Below are 24,902 nucleotides of genomic sequence, written 5' to 3'. Positions count from 1 at the left end.
GGTTTGAGATAGCTCTGTTCCATAATTGAATAGTTTTCCAACACAGGAGGAAGGGTCCCATTTCTCCCAGCTTGTCCATGTAGAACATGGCTATCTGATTGTTTTGGATCAGGTCAATTTTGTCTGTGACTCCTGCCCCGTCCCCTCCAAAAAAGCAAAAACAATTTACAGACCTTCATAGAAAAAAGATTATTGGGAGCACTGCATCAGTATAAACTTAAAAAGTTTTACTTGACACTACCTCTTGAGACTAATGAGTAAATATTTAAATAGTATTAAGTTTAGGTTTATACTGATGCAGTGCTCCCAATAAGCTCTTTTTTCTATGAAGGTCTTTTGTGTCAGGACAATTTTGGTTAGGCATCTGATTTCTGAAAACGTTTAGAGCAGTAGTTCCAGAACCTGTCCTGGGGGACCCCCTAGCCAGTCAGGCTTTCAAGATATCCATGATGAATATGCATGTGATTGATTTGCACATACTACTTCTATTGCATGCAAATTTATCTCATGCATATGCATTGTGGATATCCTGAATACCTGATTGGCTATAAGTGCCCCAGGACAGGTTTGGGAACCAAAGCTTGAAAGCACAGGGCCAAATTTTAAAACTTATGCGCGGGCATAGATTTGTTCGCGCAACCCGACGCGAACAAATCTACACCCGATTTTATAACATGCGAGCGCTGCCTCACGCATGTTGTAAAATCCGGGGTTGGCGCACGCAAGGGGGTGCACACATGTACACCCCCTTGCATGCGCCGAGCCCCGATGGCTTTTCCTGTTCCTTCCAAGGCTGTTCCGAAATTGGAGCGGCCTTGGAGGGAACTTTTTTTGTCGGTCCCCCCCACCTTCCCCTCCCTTCCCCTATCTAACCCACCCCCCAAGCCCTACTTAAATCCCCCCCTCCTACCTTATTTTATTTCTTACACCTGCTCGAAGCAGGCATATCTTGCGCACGCCGGCCAGCTGCCGGCGCGCGAACCTCCAGCACGGCCGCACGAAGGAGGCCTCGGGACCGCCCCCAGACAAAGATATGTCATGACGACAGCAAGTAATTTTATAAAAACTCATAAAACTGAAGCTAAGCCAAGAAGATATATGTGATACTGAAAGCAGTGTTTCCTAACAACAGATGTAAGATACTTCCTGTGATTTTGATGTATCACAGAACATAGTCAGGCTTCCTTATTCAGAAGGGTTATTAAAATGTCCAGGGGAATCATCTTGAACTTTTTCATGAGATATTTATTCAAAGGGATGAAATCTTGTTTTTTTTTATTTTTTGAACCAAAAAATAACAGGAATAAAATCCCCATCCTCTCTCCTATTGTGGGATAGTTTCAACCACTTTAATGTCCAAGAATGAGGAGATTTTGAACTTGAGTATTTCTTTGTGTTTGTCAAGAATAAATGCTATCATGGGTGGAAATTTGTAGGGTATTTCAATAGGCATAATCTGAAGCTTTCTGAAATTATCCAAGGACCCAGAAGTCATAATGAGTCAACAGTTTGTGTAAAACCTTAATCTGCTTTCTATAGTGAAGCCATTTGAAAAAATGACTGACGTACTATTTTTCTGGATTCTGTCCACCATCTTGGGTGTTCATGTGGGGCTTAAGAGCTATCACCCTCATATCAGCGAGGTCTGAAGCTGAGCTGCTATCTGAGGTGAATCAGTCCCTGGTAGCACTCTCTCTGATGAGAAAAATGTTTCATGGGTTCTCGACTCTGGTACCTCTTGGTAGTGGAGGTTCACATAGATGCGGTGCTGAAACAAAATATGAAGATTTCTGATAGTGAATCGCTTCATTGATTTTATGTCTGAAGAGATTTCAGTACAAGGTATGCTGGGTAAGCTATTTCTGCATGTGTTCATGAAGACTAGATGTAAGATGTATACAGCTGTGAGAATCCGAGCTTATCAAAAGCCATTGCAAAGGCTCAACATCAATTGAACAGCACTATATGCCAAGCATATAAGATGATTCTTCTCCTAGTCCTCTTCTTGAGTCAATGAATGCAATTCTCCCTGATCCTACTGAGGAAAGTGGAAAGTGAATCCCTGTGCCCTTTCCAAATATGCAAGAGTTGGATCATATAGAATTCTATGTGGGTTTATAAAATAGCAATGAGAAATTACTACTTACTTGATAATTTGCTTTTCTCTAGGACAACCAGATGAATCCAAAACAAGTGGGTTAAGCACCGCTACTAGCAGATAGAGATGGAGCAAACTGACATCATACTTTATATACCCCTGCAGTGACATCTTCAAAAGCAACTGTGGATAGACTAACAAAACAATTAAAAACAGATAGCCATATCAATACTCAGTCAAAAGGCAACACTGAGCTCAAACAAGAATGTATTAATCACTATTCTAGAGACTGGACTAACACTAACCAGTAATCTATGTAACACATGGCCATGCAGGAGGACCATCATACAATCATTTTCAGCCATGGGAGGGAAGCTGGATTCATCTGACTGTCCTAAAGAAAAGGAAATTATCAGGTAAGTAGTAATTTCTCATTTCTTAACGTCCAGTCAGATGAATCCAGAACAAGTGGGATGTACCCAAGCTACTCCTGAATAGGGTGGGAGGGTTGCCCACGGTCCAACCAAAACTGCACGTACAAAGACTGCATCCTCCCAGGCTTGCACATCTAGTTCTTTTTCACTCAACGCACAATTAAACTCTGGAATTTATTGCCAGAAGATGTAGTTAGTGCAGTTAGTATAGCTGTGTTTAAAAAAGGATTGGATAAGTTCTTGGAGGAGAAGTCCATTACCTGCTTTAATTAAGTTGACTTAGATAATAACCACCACTATTACTAGCAACGGTAACATGGAATAGACTTAGTTTTTGGGTACTTGCCAGGTTCTTATGGCCTGGATTGGCCACTGTTGGAAACAGGATGCTGGGCTTGATGGACCCTTGGTCTGACCCAGTATGGCATGTTCTTATGTTCTTATCTGGAAAAGGTGTGTAAGGAGGACCACACTGCAGCTCAGCAAATGTTGATAGGAGACAACAATTCCACTTCAGAGATTGATCTTCGAGAAGGACAGATCCCTGCCACAACAGATCCCTGTGTGCCAGAAGTCATAGGAAGGATTCTAACAGGAGTCGCCACAGATCCACATGCCATGGTCTCCAGGGCCAATCCGGAGCAAGCAAGAGCACCATATCTCTGTGGTGCTCGATCCTTCAGAATAATCTGTCCAACATGGGCCAACTCGTCTTCCAGCCATGGGCCAACTCGTCTTCCGGCCACTCCTGCACCAAAATATCGATCCCCAATGACTTTGGATCTCTCCTGCGACTGAAGAATCGCAGAACTTTCGCATTGTGAGAAGTTGCCAGCAGGTCTAGGAATGTGAGACCCCAGCGATCCAGAATCAACTGAAACGCCTCGGACAATGCCCATTCTCCTGAGTTCAGACTCTCCCTGCTGAGGAAGCCTACTCTTACATTGTCTTTTCCTGCTGTGTGTGAGGCTGAGGTCATCTGGAGATGCACTTCTGCCCATTCCAAAAATTGATCTATTGCCTGCAATATTTGTTGGCTCTTGGTTCCTCCCTGCCAATGTAAACCACAGCCTAAGCATTGTCCGACATTATCCAGACCGAGCAACCCCATAAGCCTGCCACTGAACTGTAAACATGCCAATCGGATTGCCTTGGCTTCCAGTCGATTGATGCTCAGAGAGACTCTTCTGCAGCGCAAATGCCCTTGCACTGACAGCTCCTGACAGTGAGCTCCCCAATCATGGAGGCTCGCATCTATCGTGAGAACTAGCCAGTCCAGTGATGTTAGGGAAACTCCCTTCCATAGATGATCCGCTTGTAGCCACCACTGCAGTTGGAAGGAGACTTCAATTCGGCCCCACCTGCCAATGGAATAGTCCTGATGCGGGCTCCACCGAGAGAGCAGGGAGCCCTGAAGAGAACGTATATGCACCCTCGCTCATGGTACCACCTCCAATGTCACCGCCGTTAAGCCACGTACTTGCAGGTAGAACAAACTGTCGGGCACAAAATGTTCATCAACAGATGGAGCTGTGCCAACAACTTCTAAACTCAAGCTAACATAAGAACATAAGAAAATGCCATACTGGGTCAGACCAAGGGTTGATCATGCCCAGCATCCTGTTTCCAACAGTGGCCAATCCAGGCCATAAGAACCTGGCAAGTACCCAAAAACTAAGTCTATTCCATGTTACCATTACTAATGGCAGTGACTATTCTCTAAGTGAACTTAATAGCAGCCTCTCATGAGGAACTTTGTCAAACGCCTTCTGAAAATCCAAGTATACTACATCTACCGGTTCACCTTTATCTACGTGTTTATTAACTCCTACAAAAAAGTGAAGCAGATTTGTAAGGCAAGACTTGCTCTAGGTAAAGCCATGCTGACTTTGTTCCATTAAACCATGTCTTTCTATATGTTCTGTGATTTTGATGTTCAGAACACTTTCCACTATTTTTCCTGGCACTGAAGTCAGGCTAACCGGTCTGTAGTTTCCCGGATCGCCCCTGCAGCCCTTTTTAAATATTGGGGTTGCATTTGCTATCCTCCAGTCTTCAGGTACAATGGATGATTTTAATGATAGCTTACAAATTTTTACTAATAGGTCTGAAATTTCATTTTTTAGTTCCTTCAGAACTCTGGGGTGTATACCATCAGGTCCAGGTGATTTACTACGCTTCAGTTTGTCAATCAGGCCTACCACATATTCTAGGTTCACCGTGATTTGATTCAGTGCATCTGAATCATTACCCATGAAAACCTTCTCCATTACGGGTACCTCCCCAACATCCTCTTCAGTAACCACCGAAGCAAAGAAATCATTTAATCTTCCTGCGATGGCCTTATCTTCTCTAAGTGCCCCTTTAACCCCTCGATCATCTAATGGTCCAACTGACTCCCTCACAGGCTTCCTGCTTCGGATATATTTAAAAACGTTTTTACTGTGAGTTTTTGCCTCTACAGCCAACTTCTTTTCAAATTCTCTCTTAGCCTGTCTTACCAAAGTCTTACATTTAACTTGCCAACGTTTATGCTTTATCCTATTTTCTTCTTCATCTGTTGGATCTTTTGGCTAAAATAGCTTCTTTCACCTCCCCTTTTAACCATGCCGGTAATCGTTTTGCCTTCTTTCCACCTTTCTTAATGTGTGGAATACATCTAGACTGTGCTTCTAGAATGGTATTTTTTAACAATGACCAAGCCTCTTGGACATTTTTTACTTTTGTAGCTGCTCCTTTCAGTTTTTTTCTAACAATTTTTCTCATTTTATCAAAGTTTCCCTTATGAAAGTTTAGCACGAGAGCCTTGGATTTGCACACTGTTCCTCTTTCAGTCATTAAATCAAATTTGATCATATTATGATCACTATTGCCAAGCGGCCCCACCACCGTTACCTCTGTCACCAAGTCCAGTGCTCCCCTGAGAATTAGATCTAAAATTGCTCCCTCTCTCGTCGGATCCTTAACCAATTGCTCCATAAAGCTATCATTTATTCCATCCAGGAACGTTATCTCTCTAGCGTGTCCTGATGATACATTTACCCAGTCAATATTGGGGTAATTGAAGTCTCCCATTATTACTGCACTACCAATTTGGTTAGCTTCCCTAATTTCTCTTAGCATTTCAGTGTCCATCTCACCATCTTGACCAGGTGGACGGTAGTATACCCCTATCACTATAGTCTTCCCCGACACACAAGGGATTTCTACCCATAAAGATTCAATTTTGTATTTAGTCTCATGCAGGATGTTTATCCTGTTGGACTCTATGCCATCGAGGACATAAAGCGCCACACCTCCTCCCGGGTGCTCCTCTCTGTCATTGCGATATAATTTGTACCCCGGTATAGCACTGTCCCATTGGTTATCCTCTTTCCACCATGGCTCTGAGATGCCAATTAAGTCTATGTCATCATTCACTGCTATACATTCTAATTCTCCATCTTACTTCTTAGACTTCTGGCATTAGCATACAAACATTTCAAAGTTTGTTTTTTGTTTGAATTTTCATTCTGCTTTTTAATTGATAGGGATAAGTTAGAATTTTTTTAGCTCAGGTGAGTTTTTAGTTACAGGCACTTGGACAATTTTTCTGATTATTGGAACCTCACTGTCGGGATGCCCTAATTCTAATGCATCATTAGTATCCTTTGAAGATACCTCTCTCCGAACCATGCGCTGCTGAGTGACTGTCGGCTTTCCCCTTGGTTCTAGTTTAAAAGCTGCTCTATCTCCCTTTTAAAGGTTAGTACCAGCAGTTTGGTTCCACCCTGGTTAAGGTGGAGCCCATCCCTTTGGAAGAGACTCTCCCTTCCCCAAAAGGCTCCCCAGTTCCTAACAAAACTGAATCCCTCTTCCTTGCACCATCGTCTCATCCACGCATTGAGACTCCGGAGCTCTGCCTGCCTCTAGTGACCTGCGCGTGGAACAGGGAGCATTTCAGCCAAGTTCCTGCAACAGGGAAATCACCTTGCGAGACACCAGGTAGCTCTCTTTCAGCTACTTGGCTCAAATCAGCTAGTTGTCCAAATACAGGTGTACTAGGATCCCATCCTCTCTCAACTCTGCTGCCAGACCAAAGAGCAGCGCCCAAAACTGAAAATGGCATCCCAGCACTGCGAACCACAGAAAGCGTTGAAGTTCTAGTTGGATGGGAATGTGAAGATACGCCTTGGTCAGAGCCAGAGAGGTCAGAAATTCCCTCCACTGCACGACCAACATTACAGAACCTAATGTTTCCACGCAAAAATTCTTCATTCGTAGATGTCGGTTGATGCCTTTGAGATCCAGGATGAGACAAAGAACCCTCCTTCTTCGGCACAACAAAATTAATTGGAACATTGCCTTGATTTTCTAGAGACATGGGCACTGGGACCACAGCCCTGAGACTGAGGAGCCTTACCAATGTATCCTCCACTGCATGCTTCTTCTGTGGGGAATGACAGGGAGACTCCATGAACACATTCCAAAGAACATTGCGAAATTCCATTGCACATCCTTCTTGTATCACCTCCATTGATCCGATGTGATTTCGACCCACCTCTGATAAAAGAGAGAGAGGCATCCCCCTATCTCCTGTTCCCAGGGGTTGGTCAGCAAACCTTCATCTGGAGGTTCCATTACCTGATCCTGCGCCCCTTCTGGATTTTCTGGAATGAAAGGACTGAGACCTACTGTAGGGTCAAGTCCTCTGAAAGGTCGCTTCTCGATATGGTCGAAAACACTTGGATTCTCTAGCATGAGATCTCATAGTAAGGGAGCATGGAGTTTGCTTCTTATCCCCTAGCAAATGAGGAACCAGTGATTCTCCCCATTTACTGGCCAGTTTCTCCAACTTACTCCCAAAGAAGAGTGACCCTTTAAAGGGAAATTTGGTGAGGTTAGCCTTCATCGACCAAGTTCTCAGCCACAACTAACACCTGGCTGCTACCATCGAAGCCATATCTCTGGCTGAAGTGCGGACTAAATTACAGCCTGCATCTGCAAAGAAGGCAGCAGCTAGTTCTGTAACTGCCCTGGAGTCATCAACCTCCTGGGAGAGAACAAACAAGAGTGAGCCAGCAGGAACAACAAGACGCTATCTGCAAGGTCATTGACACTGCTTCAAATGCTTGAGGATAGCCTCAATCCTTCTATCATGAGCATCCTTTCCTCAGGAATAGTGGTCTCTTAGAGACTGCACATACAAGTGCATCTACTAAGCTCATATCTAACTTCGGAACTAGCTCATCTGGACCTATCAGACGCCAACACAGCCTTGACATCATGGAACAGCATCACCAGCAAGGTAGCAGATCAAGCGTGTCCGATGACGACAAAATCCATCAATCCAGACAAAAACAATAGGAAACCCTGGTTCACCCTTGAGCTGAAGGCACGCAAACAGGAGCTCAGATGCAAGGAACACCAATGGAGGAAAAACCCATCTACCACAACCCTCCTCTCCTATAAATCATGCCTAACCTCATATAGAAATGATATCAACAAATCCAAGAAAGAATTCTTCGCCAAAAAGATACACCACTTCATCTTCGACTCAAGAGCACTGTTCTCATATGTATCAGCCCTTACTAGACCATCCATGCCTATCATACCAGATGAACAAGCGTTTAACAAAGCTAACGAACTAGCTGATTACTTTGACAAAAAAATCTCCACACTCGTCGCCCCCCTCAAGGGGACCCTGACGCTTCCCAATTCCCCAATCATCTCTAGCTCTCAAGCAGTGCACTCAACCACAGCAGCTCTCGACTCCTTCGAGCCAACAACCACACTAGAAATAGAGAACATAATTAAGAAAATAAAACCATCGTCTCATCCAGCAGATCACATCCCCTCCAACCTGCTGAGTTCCATACATAACATCATTGCTAAACCCATCGCAGACATCATTAATTGCTCGCTTACCCAAGGCCATGTCCCCAACCAACTCAAGATGGCAATGCTCAAACCTCTCCTCAAAAAACCCAACCTCGCCACAGCGGACCCAGCCAATTTCAGACCCATAGCAAACCTGCCAATGATCGCCAAAATTATGGAGAAAATTGTAAACAGACAACTCTCAGAATTCCTAGATGAAAATAACATCCTTACCTCAAACCAATACGGCTTCCGTAAGACCCGGAACACTGAATCGCTACTAGCCACACTATCAGACTCTATCCTCTTCAATCTGGAAAAAGGTCAACCTTGCCTCCTCGCTCTTCTGGATCTCTCTTCGGCATTCGACACTGTGAATCATTCGTGCCTCTTACAGCGTCTAGTCGACATTGGCATCACAGGATCAGCGCTTAACTGGTTCAAATCATTCCTAGAAAATAGAGCTTACAAGGTCAAAATAAATAACAAAGTGTCTCACCCTACGGCATCCAAGATGGGTGTTCCACAGGGATCATCCCTCTCACCCACTCTTTTTAATATCTATCTTCTTCCGCTCTGTCACCTCCTTACCAATCTCAAGCTAATTCACTTCCTTTACGCGGATGACATACAAATACTCATCCCTATCACGGAATCTCTACACAAAGCCTTGGCATTCTGGAATAACTGCCTCACATCAATCAACAACCTACTTGCAGGACTCAACTTGGTTTTAAACACTAACAAAACGGAAATCCTACTTATCTCCCCTGAAAATCACGTCCCACCTATCACTCCAAAGGCTAGCCAATCGCCTATCAACTCCAAAGACATCACTTCGCAGCAAGTAAGAGACCTGGGAGTACTCCTAGATAACAGACTCAGCCTCAACAAGTTCATAAACAACACGACAAAAGAGTGCTTTTTTAAATTGCATGTATTAAAAAAATTAAAACCTCTACTACGCTACAGAGATTTCCGCCTGGTTCTACAAGCCATCACATTACCGAAACTAGACTATTGCAACTCGCTCCTCCTCGGCCTCCCCGCTTGCACCACCAAACCGCTTCAGATGGTCATGAACGCAACGGCCAGAATTCTTACAAACACCAAAAAAAGGGACCATATCACCCCCATTCTCCAGCACCTACATTGGCTACCTATCAAATACAGAATTCACTTCAAAACCATTATGATGATTCACAAGGCCCTACATAACATCGCTCCTCTCAATTTAACCTTTCAACTGCAGCTTCACACCTCCAAGAGACCGACAAGAAGTGCGTACAGAAATATGCTACGCGCCCAGCCAGCAAAATCCTCCCTGAGGAAACGCGCACTATCCACAGCTGGCCCCATACTCTGGAACGCGCTCCCTCTAGACCTTCGCCTCGAATCGTGCCACATTACTTTCAAAAAGAAACTAAAGACTTGGTTTTTTGCACAAGCTTTCCCAGGAATCTAAAAGCCGGAAGAAAACAATATCAGCCTGGCCTCTGACCCAACTCACCTTATGTACATTGTTTACTGTATTTTGTATATTTTGTATATTTAGTTACCTCTATTTAGCTATTTATGCTTAATCTCTGTATCCTTTGCCAAGTTCCGCTGCCCCCCCCCATATTATCTGTTATATTGTTATCTTGTTGCAATGTAAACTGCCCACTGAGGCGTCAGTTTGAGTTCCTTGTAAACCGGTGTGATATGTATATTATACAGGAACATCGGTATATAAAAACCAAAAATAAATAAATAAATAAATAAATAAATAAATACTTTCAGAAAATGTAAACGCTCTCTTATCAATGGATCCAGAGGGTACAAGCGTTCCAAAACCAGACCCTCTTTGAAACTAGCGTCTGGGGAGCTTCTTTCAAGATCAATCAATTCTTGAATGGCCTCCATCACAGGGAAAAAATAAAAGGCTTTATGCAAGGAAACCAAAATGGGATTTCTCCTTGGCTCAGATACGGAATCTGTCCCAGGAACCCCGAGCATTTTCAAGGTCTGAGAGATCAGAGCTGGCAGTTTATCTCTATGAAAGAACTGTAGGATAGACCTATACTGTCCTTATCCTGGAGGAATTTCACCATCCTCAAGAGAGTCAGGATCGGTGCCATCATCTGTGCCATCTGGATTTCTATCAGGTAGTCCTGATGCCACTCTAGGAGAAGTCCGGTGCTTAACAGTAGGCCCAGGCAAGGTTCCTACTTGTGACTCTGCCCTGGCAGCATTGGAAAGGGCTGAGGACTGCACCTGAAGAAAGGACTGCAATCCCTGGAAAAATTCTACCCATGAAAAACTAGAAGTATCCATACCAGGAGGTACCTGAGTCGTTACTCACTGAGCTAACTTCCCCTGTTGAAGAACCTGTTCAGGAAGTTCCAAAATCAGGTGCCCCAACTGAATCATCTTTACCCAGACCTTCATTCGGCTGGGAAGAACCAAGCTTAGTGAAATCAGAGGAAGATAATTCTCCCTTTGCCTTCAAAACAGCACTGGCACAAGTTGGTGGGCACTCCTGGCTGAGCTGCCTGAATATGACAGGCAGTCCAAAGAGAAAGTACCTAGGTTTCTTAAGTATAGGCACTATTAGGTCAACAGTGCACTGAGCAGCGACTGGAGGCATGTGTCTAACTGGTTTTTTTTTTTTTTTTAACGCCCAAAATCAAGGTGTACAACTTAAGCATCCAAAAAGTAGGAGTTCTAGGCATCCTAATACCTAGGTGTCAAAGACTTAGGCGCCCAAGGATAGGCACCATAAAAGGTTTAAGTGCACAGTAACGCTCAACTTGTGCACACAGGTAAGCGTGCGGCCACTAAGGTCACCGCTTAACTTGGATGCGCAGACCACTAGGCCCGACTAAGTGTCCAAAAACTGGACGCATAACTTAAGACGCACAGCTAGACGCATACACCAAACCAACAATCCTGTAGAGGGCAGCCCATAGAAAGCACGTGAAACATTGTTGAGGCCTAGCATACCGTGCACAGCAAAAAAGCCTCAGAGTGGGGCCTAGCCTACAGAGGCTGCTTAACCTGCTAGGCTACCCAGAGCGGGATGAACATTAGAATAGTGCGCCGAACAGGAGACCAGGGGAAGGAGGAAGCCCTATGCCAAAAAACCCTCCTTCTCTGTCTCTGTATATATTATTAATTTTTTTTTTATAACCTTACCTGAGCTTAGCCTTATCTGGCTGAGTACAGAGATGGTCTCTGCCTGTTGGGGGGGGGGGGGGGGAGCATGTGCCATCACTGCCGCGCTTGGCTTCCTGCACCCATTGTCTTTCAGCTGTTTAACAGTTAAGTCCATGCTGACTGATGGCTACTGGACCAAGGCACACCTCTGAGGGACCATGGAAATCACCTCAGGAATTCTCAACTAGGGGAGGGACCATTTGGTATCACTGCAGGAGAGTGGGGCAAATACATTTTTTTTCTTATTTCTCCTTTTTAAATCAAAGCAATCCCCAGTGGGAAAGATGCACGTCCACCATCTGCTGGAAACAGTGTATACTGGCAGGCTGATATCACTGCAGGGGTATATACACTGTGTTGTCAGTTTGCCCTGTCTCCATCTGCAAGTAGAGGTGCATAACCCACTTGTTCTGGATTCATTTGACTAGATGCTAAGAAATTTGAAAATGTTTTTGCCCAAAACAGTTTAAGGACTACAAAAACATCCTGGGGACACTGAAGTATGCTCCTTCACTAGCATTTTTCAAGGTGGATTCAGTCACTACATACAGGTATGGCAGTTGGGACAGTCAAAGTCTTCAGCCATCTGGACACGATATTTGTCCACTTTCTTGCTTACTGGGAGTAGAGAATGGGGAGTTTGACACATTGTCCTATGTCTGTCCTGGTACAGGTGGCAGATGGGCACTACTACTGCCAACTCTTTTGGGGCATCCAGGTACCTGAGGTGGCCAAATAAGGATGCTATGGGCTCTTGCTCAACTTACAATACAATTGGAATTGACTTGGCCATTTTTGATACAAAAAATGAAAAGAAAAGGTCTTCAGGAGGAGATCTGTTCCTTGCTTATGGAGGATAAGGGTCTGAGGTAAGATCAGGTAGAATTCCTCTCCTGAACACATCTTCTCTGATCCATAAAGGACCCCATGAATGCTCAGAGTCTCTATGTATACTGGAGATTTTTTTTTTTTTTTTAAGAGTGCAACAATCTATGGTTTGACTTCTGGGGCCTTGAATCCCAGTGTCGCTGTTGATCTGGAGAGGCTTCCCTCTCAGATGCTGTATAGTTCCAGCTCGGTGTGCTCTGTGCCAACAACCATCCTTGATATTCAAAGCTTGATGTGATTATTAATGTGCATATCAACACAGGAGCAGCAGTAGCAGGTGGATTACTTGGATGCTGAGTGGACTTAAATCAGATGACGCCCCTCATTTAGCACTCTTTATGTGCTCGGCAACTGCTGTCTGCTAAGTTGTCACCTGAAAATTTGTGAATTAAAAAGGCTATGGGTCTCAATATGCTCTCTTGGAATTCAGAAAGACTCTGCAATCTTTCTGAGCATGCACAGATGTTCCAGAGCAGTCAGCCATTGCACAAGTCTCCTCAGTCATTTACCAAGCTAAGCTTCGACTCTAGCATAGGTGGGTGAGACTGTGTGACTAATATGTCCTATAGTCTATGAAGAACACCTGTTGCAGATAAGCATCTTAGCTTTCTTCTTGGATAAGCAGAACAAAATTCAGCTACACAAGTGGAGACTCCCGTGCTGAGGGATGCAGAGAAAATCTTTCCCCTTGCTGTCTATGGTAGAATTACATCCTGATTGTAAGGAGGATGAAGGAAAATTGAAGATCTTAGTTAAGACCTGTGACACAGACACCATAGGAAAGATAAAGAAAAAGTAAATTCTTCAGTTCAGTCTTTACTAAAGAATATCCTGGAGGAGGACTATTGCTATTTGGCAAGAATACAGATGGGAGTGAGGTAGATACAACCCCATTTACAGAAGTAAGTGTATGGGTGGAACTAGCAAAACAAGGTGGAAAGGCCATAGGACCTGATGAGATATATCTTGATAATAAAGGAGCTCAGAGAGGTTCTGGCAGGTCCACTGAAAGACATTCAATAGATTCCTGGAAACAGATGTAGGGTCACAAAATTGGAGAAGAGTGGTGAAGTCCTGCTGCACGAAAGTGAGAGCAAAGGCTGGAAACTAAAGGCCAGATAGTCTTACCTCAGTGGTGGGAAAATGACTGGAGAAACAGTTGACTATCCTTTCCTTCAACAATCTACAATCTAATGGATTAAGGGATCCAAGGTAACATTGTTTTACTAAAGGAAGATAATGTCAAACAAATCTGACCAATTTATTTGATTGTGCAACTAGAGAATTAGATAAAGGATGCACACTCGATATGATTTATTTATTTAATAGTTTTTATATACCGACATTCATCAATGATATCACATTGGTTAACAGTAAAACAAACTACGCTTAAGTTGCATTTGACAAGAAACAGGAGAACAAAAATATCAATGCAAAGAACAATATATATGTCAAAAAGATTATCTATAGATGGATACTAAGGGGAAGATTATCAATTACTTGCAAGGTTGCTTACAAAATGCTTACAATATGCTGAGGGGTTTGGACTATTGAACAGATATAAATAAATGGTATCAAGGATAGGTATGGGAGAATTGAACATTTATCAAGGATATAGTATGATGGAGATGAATCAGGGAAATAGAGATGCCTCAAAAATTTAGACATCAGAAGGAGGATTTATCTGGATTTCAGCAAAGCTTTTGACACTGTCCTATATAGGAGGTTCATGAACAAAATGAAAAGCCTGGGAACGCATCAGAAGGTAGTGGAATTGTTTACAAATTGGTTGACTTACAAACAAGTGGAGGTAAATGGAAAATACTCTGAGGAGAGAAAAGTCATTTATGGAGTGCCTCAAGGATCGGTTCTGGGGCCAATACTGTTCAATATCTTTGGGAGCAACATAACGAAAGGGTTAAAAGGAGAATTGTGTCTTTTTGTAAATGAACTAAGATAAGCCATAACATGGACACATCTGAAGGAGTAAAGAGAGGAGCGGTCGAAAGTTTGGCAGCTGGGATTCAATGCTAAGAAGTGATGATTCATACATCTGGAGGTGCAGAAATCCGAAGGAGCTGTATATGAGCGGGGGGTGAAAAACTGATTTGCACAGACAGGGAAAGAGATCTTGGGGTGATAGTGTCTGGTGACCTAAAGGTGACGAAGCAATGTGGCAAGATGGTGGCTAAGACTAGAAAGATGCTGGGCTGCTTCTAGAGGCATGACCAGCAAGAAAACAGAGGTGGTGATGACCCTATACAGGTCCTTGTTGAGGACTCACCTAAAGTGTCAATGTTTGACACTAACAAAAGTGTCAATATTTGACACTAACAAAGTTTTGTTAACTATCTAATTGTAAATACTAACTGCATTGTTATGGCGTATTCATTATTTATGATATGCAACGTTTGACTAACAAAGTTTGTTAACTATCATCTATATACCCATCCAAGTTCAGCATTCACCCTGTTTAATGTATTTCCCTTCTGTCACACATTACATGTAAACCGATATGTTTCGATGAATACCGGTATAAAAAAACTTTAATTACATTAAATTACAGCTCTATGTTCAGGTCTGGATATCATATCTCAAAAGGATAGAGACAGGACAGAAGTGGTCCATAGAAAGATGACCAAAATGATATGTCTGTACTTGAAGACTTATGAGATGAGACTGAAGGATCTAAATATGTATGCCCTGGAGGAAAGAACAAACAGGGGAGATATGAATCATTATTTAAATACCTGAAGGGTATCATTGAGGCACAAAAATGAAGCTTTTTCCAATGGAAAGTAAGCTGTAGAACTAGGGGACATAATATGAAGCTCCAAGAGAGTAGACGTGAGGAAAAACATCAGGAAATGGCGATAAGGACGTTGAGTTGGAGGGCTTTCAGTGTAGTAAATCACCTTCGGGGACTCTTAATGATTGTTCCCGCATCAAATGCTTCAAGAACACAGATGGAGCTAGGGGCTGGTGCTCTAACTGCACTGAGGTACAGAGCACTGATGAAATCAATGTTGAATGCAGAGAAAACAGCTGTATTGCCTGAACTGAAGCCCTATGGAAACATGGGGACAGAGGCCTGGTGCATTGACTGCACTGGGTGCGCCGACGGGACTGATCCTGACCTCAATTGCAACAGCACTGACTGTACCACTTGCTCCGACGCACAGTACTTCTTTTTCTTATGGTCGACGAATCCTGCAGGGCCTGTGAAGGGCTTAGAGATCCTAGTTTGCTGTGCTTCGCTTGATTCTGGCAGAGCAGCAGATCCAGATACTGATGCCACAGAATTTAGAGTTTTGCTCGAGGAGTTCCTGCTCAACTCAGCAAGGAAGGAGCCAGAGGAGAGGCCTAGTTCTGAAGGGAGGAACAACTCTAGCTTTTCAATGACCTGTGAAGTTCTTCCATCTTCCAGGTTTTGTCTATCTGGGACCTCAGTCATAGTAATTAGTTGCATCATGGTCTGGCCCCAGATAATTTATGAAAAATATCATGGACATCTGTGATAAACATCTTCCAGATACACACACTTTCCTTGAAGTCGCTGGATGTGGTCTTCTTGAAGTTAGACATGTTAGATTTTTTTTCTTGTTAGTAACTTTTTTTAATAAAATTTTTTAGGAGCACTGTAAAGTGCTGTTGAGAGGTTGCTGAGGCAGCGAGGCAACAAAGTGAGTTAAGATCAAAAAAATAAACTATCAATTATCAAATAACTTAGAAAGGGTTCACCCTGGTGCAGAAGCTCATGAGGCAGCGCACAGAAGGGAACACCTGCACAAGACAAATAGAGTAAAAGCTCTATGAGCTAGGAAAGAGGGGTCCATTCGATACAGTCAGATAACTTCAGCCATGTGTCACGACTAATTCATCCTGCTTATCAACAGAGAAAGCAGAGTTGCTTACCTGTAACAGGTGTTCTCTGAGGATAGCAGGATATCAGTCCTCACACATGGGTGATGACATCATTTGGAGCCAGGCATGGAAAACTTATGTCAAACTGATGTTTTATGAGGCATGGGGAATATTTTAGGGCTTAACTGAATTTTTTTGTATTATACTGTTTAAATAGTAGTTTTATTGAGTGTTTTGTCTTATTTTAAGTTTCATTTTATGTGTTTTAGAAACCTGCTTGAAAGGTATATAGGATAGGTGATATATAAGTCAAAGAAAAAAAATTGTGGTATTAGTTGCCGGAGGATGTACTCAATGGTTTAAAAAAAGGTTGGACAAGTTCCTGAAGAATAACTATTAGCTAGGCAGATTTAGGGTTCACCACCATATTCTTCTGGGAGTGAGCAACACATAATGGATCTTCTATGTTTTTTCATACTTGGCTACTGTCATACAAAGAATAAAGATGTCAATGAATGAATGGTCTGACCCAGTATGGCACCTCTTATGTTCTCTTGCTTCATAAAACAAAGTTTATAGCAAATTAAAAGATCAGAAAATCTCATACAAGATTACCACTGTGCTTGGTCAGCAGGCTCTCCGGTAATCAGTATATATTGAGTATATGAACATTTGCATAAATAAATATTATTAAGTTACACTCCAAGTGGGCTTTAAGGGAAATGCTTTACTACTTTTATCTTTCATTTCTTTTTGCCTTAAAAGTGTTTCCAATTTATTTCTTAAGTCACAATATTGATCAATTTCAAACAGCTTTAGCTGTTGTACTTCTATTTCAACTTGAGCCTTATGCCGTCCCCTAAGTGTCATATAATTAGACACACTGTTAAGTGTTATTGCTTATACATGACTGCATATCCTGTAAAAGATGACAGAGGCATTTGTGTTTTTTGTCAGTTTATTGAAAACATTACCAATCTAGAATACATATAGTGAAAATAATTAAAATTTAAATTACAAATATCACTACATGAAATAAATAGGTCATAGAAATACATAAATCACTATTTAAACTATTCTACAACCTCTACCTGTAAATTCCTGTGTTACCCATTCTTCATGCACAGTTTCATTCTATAATGTTTATGTTAATGTAATTCAGCTTACTGCTACATAAGATTTCATTATTGCTTTAGCTATGACAAATTAAAAAAATAAGTGCAGTTACTAAGCTCTAATGCTGTCCTAACTCAAACAGTACAGTATTCTAATATTTACTAAAAGATGACCATTTGAACATTCACAAGCAAAACCTTGTGTGTAATAAATGCTTCCCTTTCCAATAAAATCTGAAGTCTGAGAGCTGCATTTTATCATTCTATTTTTTATTTCTAATCCTTTGTGAGGCACAGCTGATACAAAAAATCTTTATATAATGTTTACTTAGAAAACAAAAATGAAAAACAAAAACATGTAAGGCTATTCACAATATGTGAATAACTTCCTAAGAGCTATAAATATGTCATGTAAAAAATCATTATTAGTTTTCCTGGTTGATTAAAGGAGAATTCTCATGCATTTTTCTTAATATATTTCTGTTTACCCTTACAGAATTTTTAAATCCTATGTTAATTTGGAAAATAATAGATTTTCTCCACCAAATCCTAATCCAATAAAAACATTACTTTGAATATGCAATACAGAAACGTTAATTATGTTGAAATCAGCTATGCAATTAGTTTGTTTTATTATAATAGCACAAGAGGTGCTGTGAGGTGTCATTCTGTATCAGGAAAAATTATATTATAAAGCTAGCTCCTGTGACCCAGTAAGTACTTTTTGCTTTAAATTTTAGGTTAATGTAACCTAAATCTTCCTACCATATGAGCTATAGGTAATGCTCGTGATTTAACAGAAAAATATTAGAAATACATTCTAGAATTTTGATGCAATAAGAAACTTGTACAAGTTTATGACCATAGTACCCTTAAATGCACTTAAATAATCAATATTCTCTTTTCTTGAGTGCAAAAGCCAATCATCTTTTTGACATCTTACTTATTGATTCTCAGAGTGTTTTACTTTATTACTAATTTCATTCCCTTTAAACACACAGGATACTCGATCTACTAAAATGGTACACAATCTCAAGGAGGTTTAATGTCAAAGTAGATTTTAAAAGTCCCTCAAAAATTCATATCAAAATTTAGTTATCTAAAATACAAACTTTCCAGCATATATTTTCAGGTGAGGGATATATACACAATTGCTATTGATATCTTCAACTGAATAGGTTAGCTTCATAAGACAATAGCTCTTAAACTACCTAATATTGGTTTATGGTTCAAATGTAACTGCTCGTCCTGGCTTTTGGCATCAGAAAAAGCTGAATCATATCAAACTGGCTAGTATGACCTTTTCTATTTCATAATGTCCAAGTGCATGCCCATGAAAATAGTTGGCATCATCATTTTAAAGCTCAAAATAATCATGGCCCAAAGTCTTTTAAATAAAGGAATATGTATACTGCATACTTGAGGGGAAAACACAAGATTTTTAAATTAAGGTCAGCATGCATTCTTTGTTTTTAACCCAGAAGAAAATTGTAATAGGTAGTATAAAACATTTACTTTACCCGTGGTCCATTTATTGACAGAAATTTACATTACCTACACTGAGTTTTCAGGATTATACTCACTTTTAGTAAGTATGTTCAGGTGTTACAGCTTTTTATTTTGATTTTATTTTAGAAAATTGCCCTTCAGCTGTACTAATATATCTATTTCTTCAAATAAATGCAATCCTGGGATGATATTCAGCCAATGTAACATTGGCTCAGTGCATTATAAAGACTACATATTTTGTTGAAAAAAAGAGGGACAGATTCAAGAAAAAGAATGGATGAAAACATTTTTATTTTCTAAATATTTTTTTTTAGTATAGCTGGGGGATTTAGTTACAAAGTTGTAATCTACCTAGCGCTAACTTTCAAAACTCTTTGGATTTTCTTTAGTTGAAATTATTGTGGTTTATGTCTAAAATAAATTACAATGCTCCCTTACTAAGCAAGATATATTCAGCATAAACAACATCAAAACACTGACAATTTATGGCATTTTTTGAGACAAAATGTGTGGTCTAAAGTTTATTCAGAACAAACTGCCAATGTTAAAAATGGAGTGGGCTGGCCATCTGGTCCAAGGTGTAGCATGACACACTTCAGTGTAAATTATGTTTTTGAGTGTCCTGTCAGATGGAATTGGCAGGGTTTGGGTCTGCTGCAGAGGTATCTTGCTCAGGCTTAGGGGTGGAGAAAAGGTGACTACCGCTATTGTGTCCTATCAGCAAAAGAGTGGCACTGAATGCATACCTTCAAACAAGATTTCCCTTGCATACCCTAGGCAAGGAGGCAAAAATAGAGAAAAAAGTGTTAATTACTCTTACATAAGAGAGGTCATGCTGTACCAGGAAAATTACCATGGATAGCAGCATAATCAGCCACACAAGTGGGTAATTTTGTCTGACTGTGCCAACACAAAGTGTTTTCATCAGAGCTAGGATTTTCTGGGCAAGTGACAGATTTCCCCTCAGAGGTCCTCCTCAGTCTTATATACTAGTTTTTTAGAAGAAGCCAACTCCAAGAGAGGCGTGGCCGATTATGCTCTTGTCCATACAGAACACCCATTATACCTAAACAAATTAGTTTTCTCTAAGGAAAAGCAGGGATAATTAGCCATACAAGTGGGACTTTCCAGCCAAGCCTTCCTGTAAAAGAAAAAGGGGAAGAGCAAACAGGAAACAACCATGTTTTTGTTGAAAGACATTTATGTATTTTAGATTTCCTTTATTTTTGGAAAGCAACCTAAAATAAAAATGGGCACTATCCCTCAAAGAGACTTTCAAGGGGAGAATGACTAAACCAATCATCATATTGGGAGTCAGTATCCAAGCAGTAATAGTATGTGAATGTGTGAACTAAACTACAGGCTTATCTCCTCAAAGAAGGCTTATCTCAGTTGCGCCACAGACATTGCCATGGCTCTAACATTATGAGCCTTGATATGCACTTTAAGTATTAATCCTGCCCAGCAAGAGAGGAAGAGATACAATTTGCTGTGCAATTAGAAAAAACATGTTTGGTTTCAAAGATCCCAGATTTGTTGAGGTCAGAGGACACAAAGTTGGATGGGCCTTCTATTGGGTCTGATCCACTCCAGATACAAGAGAACAGCTCTTTTGCTATCTAAATTTTACAGGGTTTGTTCACCTTTTTAAAAAAAATATTTACAATTTGAGATACATAATTTCAAAAAAACAATCTTGTTACAGAATTAATGATGTTCATAAACATGTCTTGAGAAGAAAAAAATAAAAATATTGTAATGTCTTCTAATCACTATTAAGTTAAGGCCACAATAGAGGGAGCACAAAAAAAAGAAGAATAAAATCTTTTACTTAAGGCATCATAAATAGTACTCAAGCTCTGGATTAACTATGCTGTTCTAAAGGAAGTTTTCCAATTGATCAGAATCACAGAAACGTTATTTCATACAATTATGAATAATATGACACTTGCAAGGGAATCTTAGCAAAAATCTCACTCCCAATGCAATTACACTTTTTTATTTTTATTTTTTTAAATAGAAAAGGTTTACGCCTATGCTTTGTATCTTTAGATACATTTAGAAAAATAGCTACCTTTTTTCCCCAAAAAAGAACTTCGCTTAATCTAAAGAAACTTTTAACTGCCTGTGACCAAAAGAGTAGCACTCTGGGGTGTATTCTCCTGGAGTTTCAGAAACTAGAGCTGGCAAATCATCTCCATCAGCTGGAAAATCAAGTCCAGCTGAAATATTAACAAAGACTTCAGGTTTATCAAGTAAACAGAATACTTGAAAAGGAACCTGCAACAATTCCAAATAAAATCTATTTAATGTATCTTCAGGAGAAATCATTGAAATTAAAGGAAAGTTCAGAAAATGCAAATTAAACTGCCTGGCATAGTTCTCCCTGTCTTTAATTAAAGTCAAAGTAGAGTTTTGTAATGTGATAATTTGAGTTTTAATATCTCCTAATTTCTGATCATGATACTGAACCATTAGAGAATGAACATCTAGTTGTGAGTGTATTTTTTCATAAGATGACAATCTTATCAATCCTAGATATAAGGAACTGCTCCAGATCAGAGACTGCCATTCTACAGTGACTCTAGAATAATATGGGAGGCTTAACTAAGCTAGAACATGACAACACTGTTCTCCTAGTGTTGGATACAACCAAGACTGGTGACCCAATATTCACCAAGCTAGGTTCAGCAGGGTCAGGCTCAACAGGGGTAAATGCACTTGAAGTCAGCGTTAAATTCTGGGCACCTCCCTCCAAAGTACTGCTTCTCCCCAAATCTAGAAGCAATGTAGACCTATTAACAGATTCAACGAGATAGAGTGATCATTAGGGATGGAGACTGAGCTCTCTAAGATCACAAGTCCTGCCTGCACATGACTGGAAAAATATGTATCAAGACTTGGCTGGGAAGGAGAGATCAAATAGCTCCTTTCCTTTTCTTCCTCATGCATCAGAACAAAGGAGCGACAAATGCATAAGGGGCATGCCCCTTTGCTCATCCTGCTGGCACAAGAGTTTTTAAATGTGCAGAAAGTGCCCAGAGATGATATTGGCATCACTAATTCTCTGGCCTAGGTAACTCTTCGCGTGTTTTTCCCAGCAGGCAGTGTCTCTCCTAGTTCCCCAAGCAGCACTGCAGGCAGAAGAGATTTAAAGGTGCAGTAGCGCCCAGAGATGATGTCAATGTTGTCACCGATCTTTCGGCCCAGGTGACTCTACTTGCATTTTCCTCAGTAGACAGCATGTCTCCTAGCTCCCCTGGGCCTGTTCACCATTATGAATATGTGGCCTGGGAAAGAATGTTGGCAGGATGATTAACTTATTAAGGTGAAAATCCAACATGACCATAGTCAAGAACTTGGGATGAGTGTGCAGTACCATCCTATTATGATGACGTTTAGTATAAGGTGAATAAGACACTAAGGCAAGGAGCTCACTGATTCTGTGGGAAGAAGTGACTGCCACCAACATTACCTTCCAAATCAGGTAGTTTAGCCCACAGGAGGTCAGAGGCTCAAAGTGGGCTTTTACAAATTGGGTAAGAACCAAGTTGAGGTCCCATGATACTAAGGTTTGATGAGAGACTTCAACTGAAGCATGACCTGCATGAATATCACAACCAGGGGTTGTACAGTAAAGAGGTCCTCTTCTGCACATTTATCATAAGTGCCAACTGCATGGAGGTGAAACCGGAGTTGGTTTTCAAAACTCATTCTGAAAGATAAGGTATTCAAGCAGTTTTTGTATGAGACAAAAGAAAGGATCTAGGGTCTTGCTCTCATACCTAATGGCAAGCAATGTCCATTACAACCTATAAGATTTTCTGTTGGTTGTAAAAGCTGACAAACACCCAGATATATTTAAATACAGAACATACAGATAAAAATAACTCCAAACTGCCTGTATCATCTGATAATAAGCAGGTTATGTGCACAAATAAAAATAGAAATACAAATAAAATTACTTTAAAATGCCAGAAGTATGAAAAATAAAACTGGAGAGTTAGAATGTATAACATTTAAGGACGATATAGACATAATAATAGGTATCTTGGAGATTGTGTGGAAGGAAGATAACCAATGGGACACCATGATACCACGTTACAAATTATATAGACATGACATGGCAGATAAAAATGGTGGAGGGGTGGCACTATATGTTAAGGATGGCAGAGAGGCAAGCGGGATAAAAGATTTGCAGGAAACAAACTGAACTCTGGAATCCTTATGGATAGAAATTTCAAGGGAAGAGTATAGTTGGGGGGGGGGGGGGGGGTATTTCACCACCTGCCTGACCAGGAGGAGGAAAAAGACTGCAAAATGCTAACAAAAATTAGACTAGATAATAAAACGGGAAACATAATAGTAACAGGAGACTAATTACCTGCATATTGATTGAGTAAAGAATGATTGGGACATGCAAAAGAGGTAAAGTTCCTAAATGCCATCAATAACTGCTTCATGCAACATTTGGTCATGGAACCAACAAGAGAAGGAACTATATTAGATCTAGTTCTCAGTGGAAGTTGGTGCAAGAAAGAAAGGTAGTGGATCTGCTTGACAACAGTGATCATAATATAATACAATTTGACAATCACAGGAGAGCAAATACTAAGGAAAAACACTGCAGTAGCTTTTAACTATAAAAAGGGAATCTATAATAAAATGATTACATTTATTAGAAAAAAATCTTAAAACTTGCAGAAGGCATGAACACTGTTTAAAATTCACACCCTTGAGACCCAGACAAAATGAATTCCGTGTACTGAAAAAGGCTGAAGGAAAACTACGCTACCACCAATGTGGTTTAATAGTATCTGATGATTTCTGCCTGCAATTTTACCATTGTATAAGATATTTTTATTTTATTATATCCATATGTGATTGCTAATTTATTTATGTTTAAATGTATCCTGCTCTGGACCATGGAAAGGCAGGAAATAAGTATTTTAAATAAATAATGCAGTGAAAGAGGCGATTAAAGCCAAAAGGGCATCATTAAAAAAATGGAAAGCAGACCTAAATGAAGAAAATAGGGAACGGCATAAGTACTGGCAAATTAGATGTAAAAAAGTAATTAATCAAACTGATAATTTGAAAAGAAGCTTACCATAGAGGTAAAAACAAATAGCAAATTTATTTTAAGTACATTTGAAGCAAAATACTTGTGAGGGAGTCACTTGGGCTGCTAGATGACAGAGGGGTAAAAAGGATGATCAGTGAGGACAACAAAATAGCAGAAAAACTAAATGAATTCTTATATTCTGTCTTTACTGAGGAGGATGTTGGGGTCACACACACCAGAAGCATTTTTTTTAAGGTAATAACTCAGAGACTAGATGGAAAGCAGAGCACAGCAGGATGTAGTCCTCACATATGGGTGATGTCACTGGAAGGAGCCCTATCACGGAAAACTGTCAAAGTTTCTAGAAAATTTTGACTGGCCCACTGAGCATGCCCAGCATGCCATTATCCCTCGAGCCACAGGGGTCTCCCTTCAGTCTAGTTTGTAGCAATAAGTGCGAGCGAAAAATAAAATAATAAAACGTTTCGGACCCAACTCCGCGGGGTGGCAGGTGGGTTTCGTGAGGACTACATCCTGCTGTCCTGGGATACACCTGTTACAGGTAAGCAACTCTGCTTTATCCAAGGACAAGCAGGATGGTAGTCCTCACATATGGGTGATTAGCAAGCTACAGGCTCACTCATATTGTGTAGGACCAACAGCGTACAACTTGTGCAACAGACACAACAACTGGTGTACTGTTGGAAAAATGAGGCAGCCTGAAATCACAGCAGGTTGGATGTAGAAGGAGTTGGGACTATACTGGAAATAGGTTCCTTAAGACAGATTGTCCAAAGGCTGAATCTTGTCGTCCTTCCTTGTCCAAGCAGAGTGGGCTGCAAATGTGTGAAGAGAGCTCCATGTTGCAGCTT

At 40.8% G+C, this 24,902-nt stretch overlaps 1 protein-coding gene across 11 annotated transcripts in view; it reads right to left on the bottom strand.

Moving 5' to 3' along the window:
* The window catches only part of PHF10 (PHD finger protein 10), an 885,396-nt gene that overhangs the window by 243,133 nt on the left and 617,361 nt on the right, over positions 1–24,902 (bottom strand). For 7 of the 11 annotated variants that reach the window (XM_029594266.1, XM_029594270.1, XM_029594271.1 and 4 more), the window contains one exon: positions 19,712–19,738. The exons of 3 other annotated variants lie outside the window; for them this stretch is intronic. In XM_029594266.1, coding sequence (XP_029450126.1) covers positions 19,712–19,738 — 27 coding nt within the window. Of the gene's footprint in view, positions 1–17,292; positions 19,739–24,902 lie in introns of those variants that run through there. One more of the 11 variants, XR_003855489.1, reaches the window with a different exon arrangement.

This window comes from Rhinatrema bivittatum, chromosome 3 (genome assembly GCF_901001135.1).
Source record: "Rhinatrema bivittatum chromosome 3, aRhiBiv1.1, whole genome shotgun sequence".
In the NCBI taxonomy this organism is placed as follows: domain Eukaryota; kingdom Metazoa; phylum Chordata; class Amphibia; order Gymnophiona; family Rhinatrematidae; genus Rhinatrema; species Rhinatrema bivittatum.
This window is presented reverse-complemented; position numbering and strand designations above follow the sequence as displayed.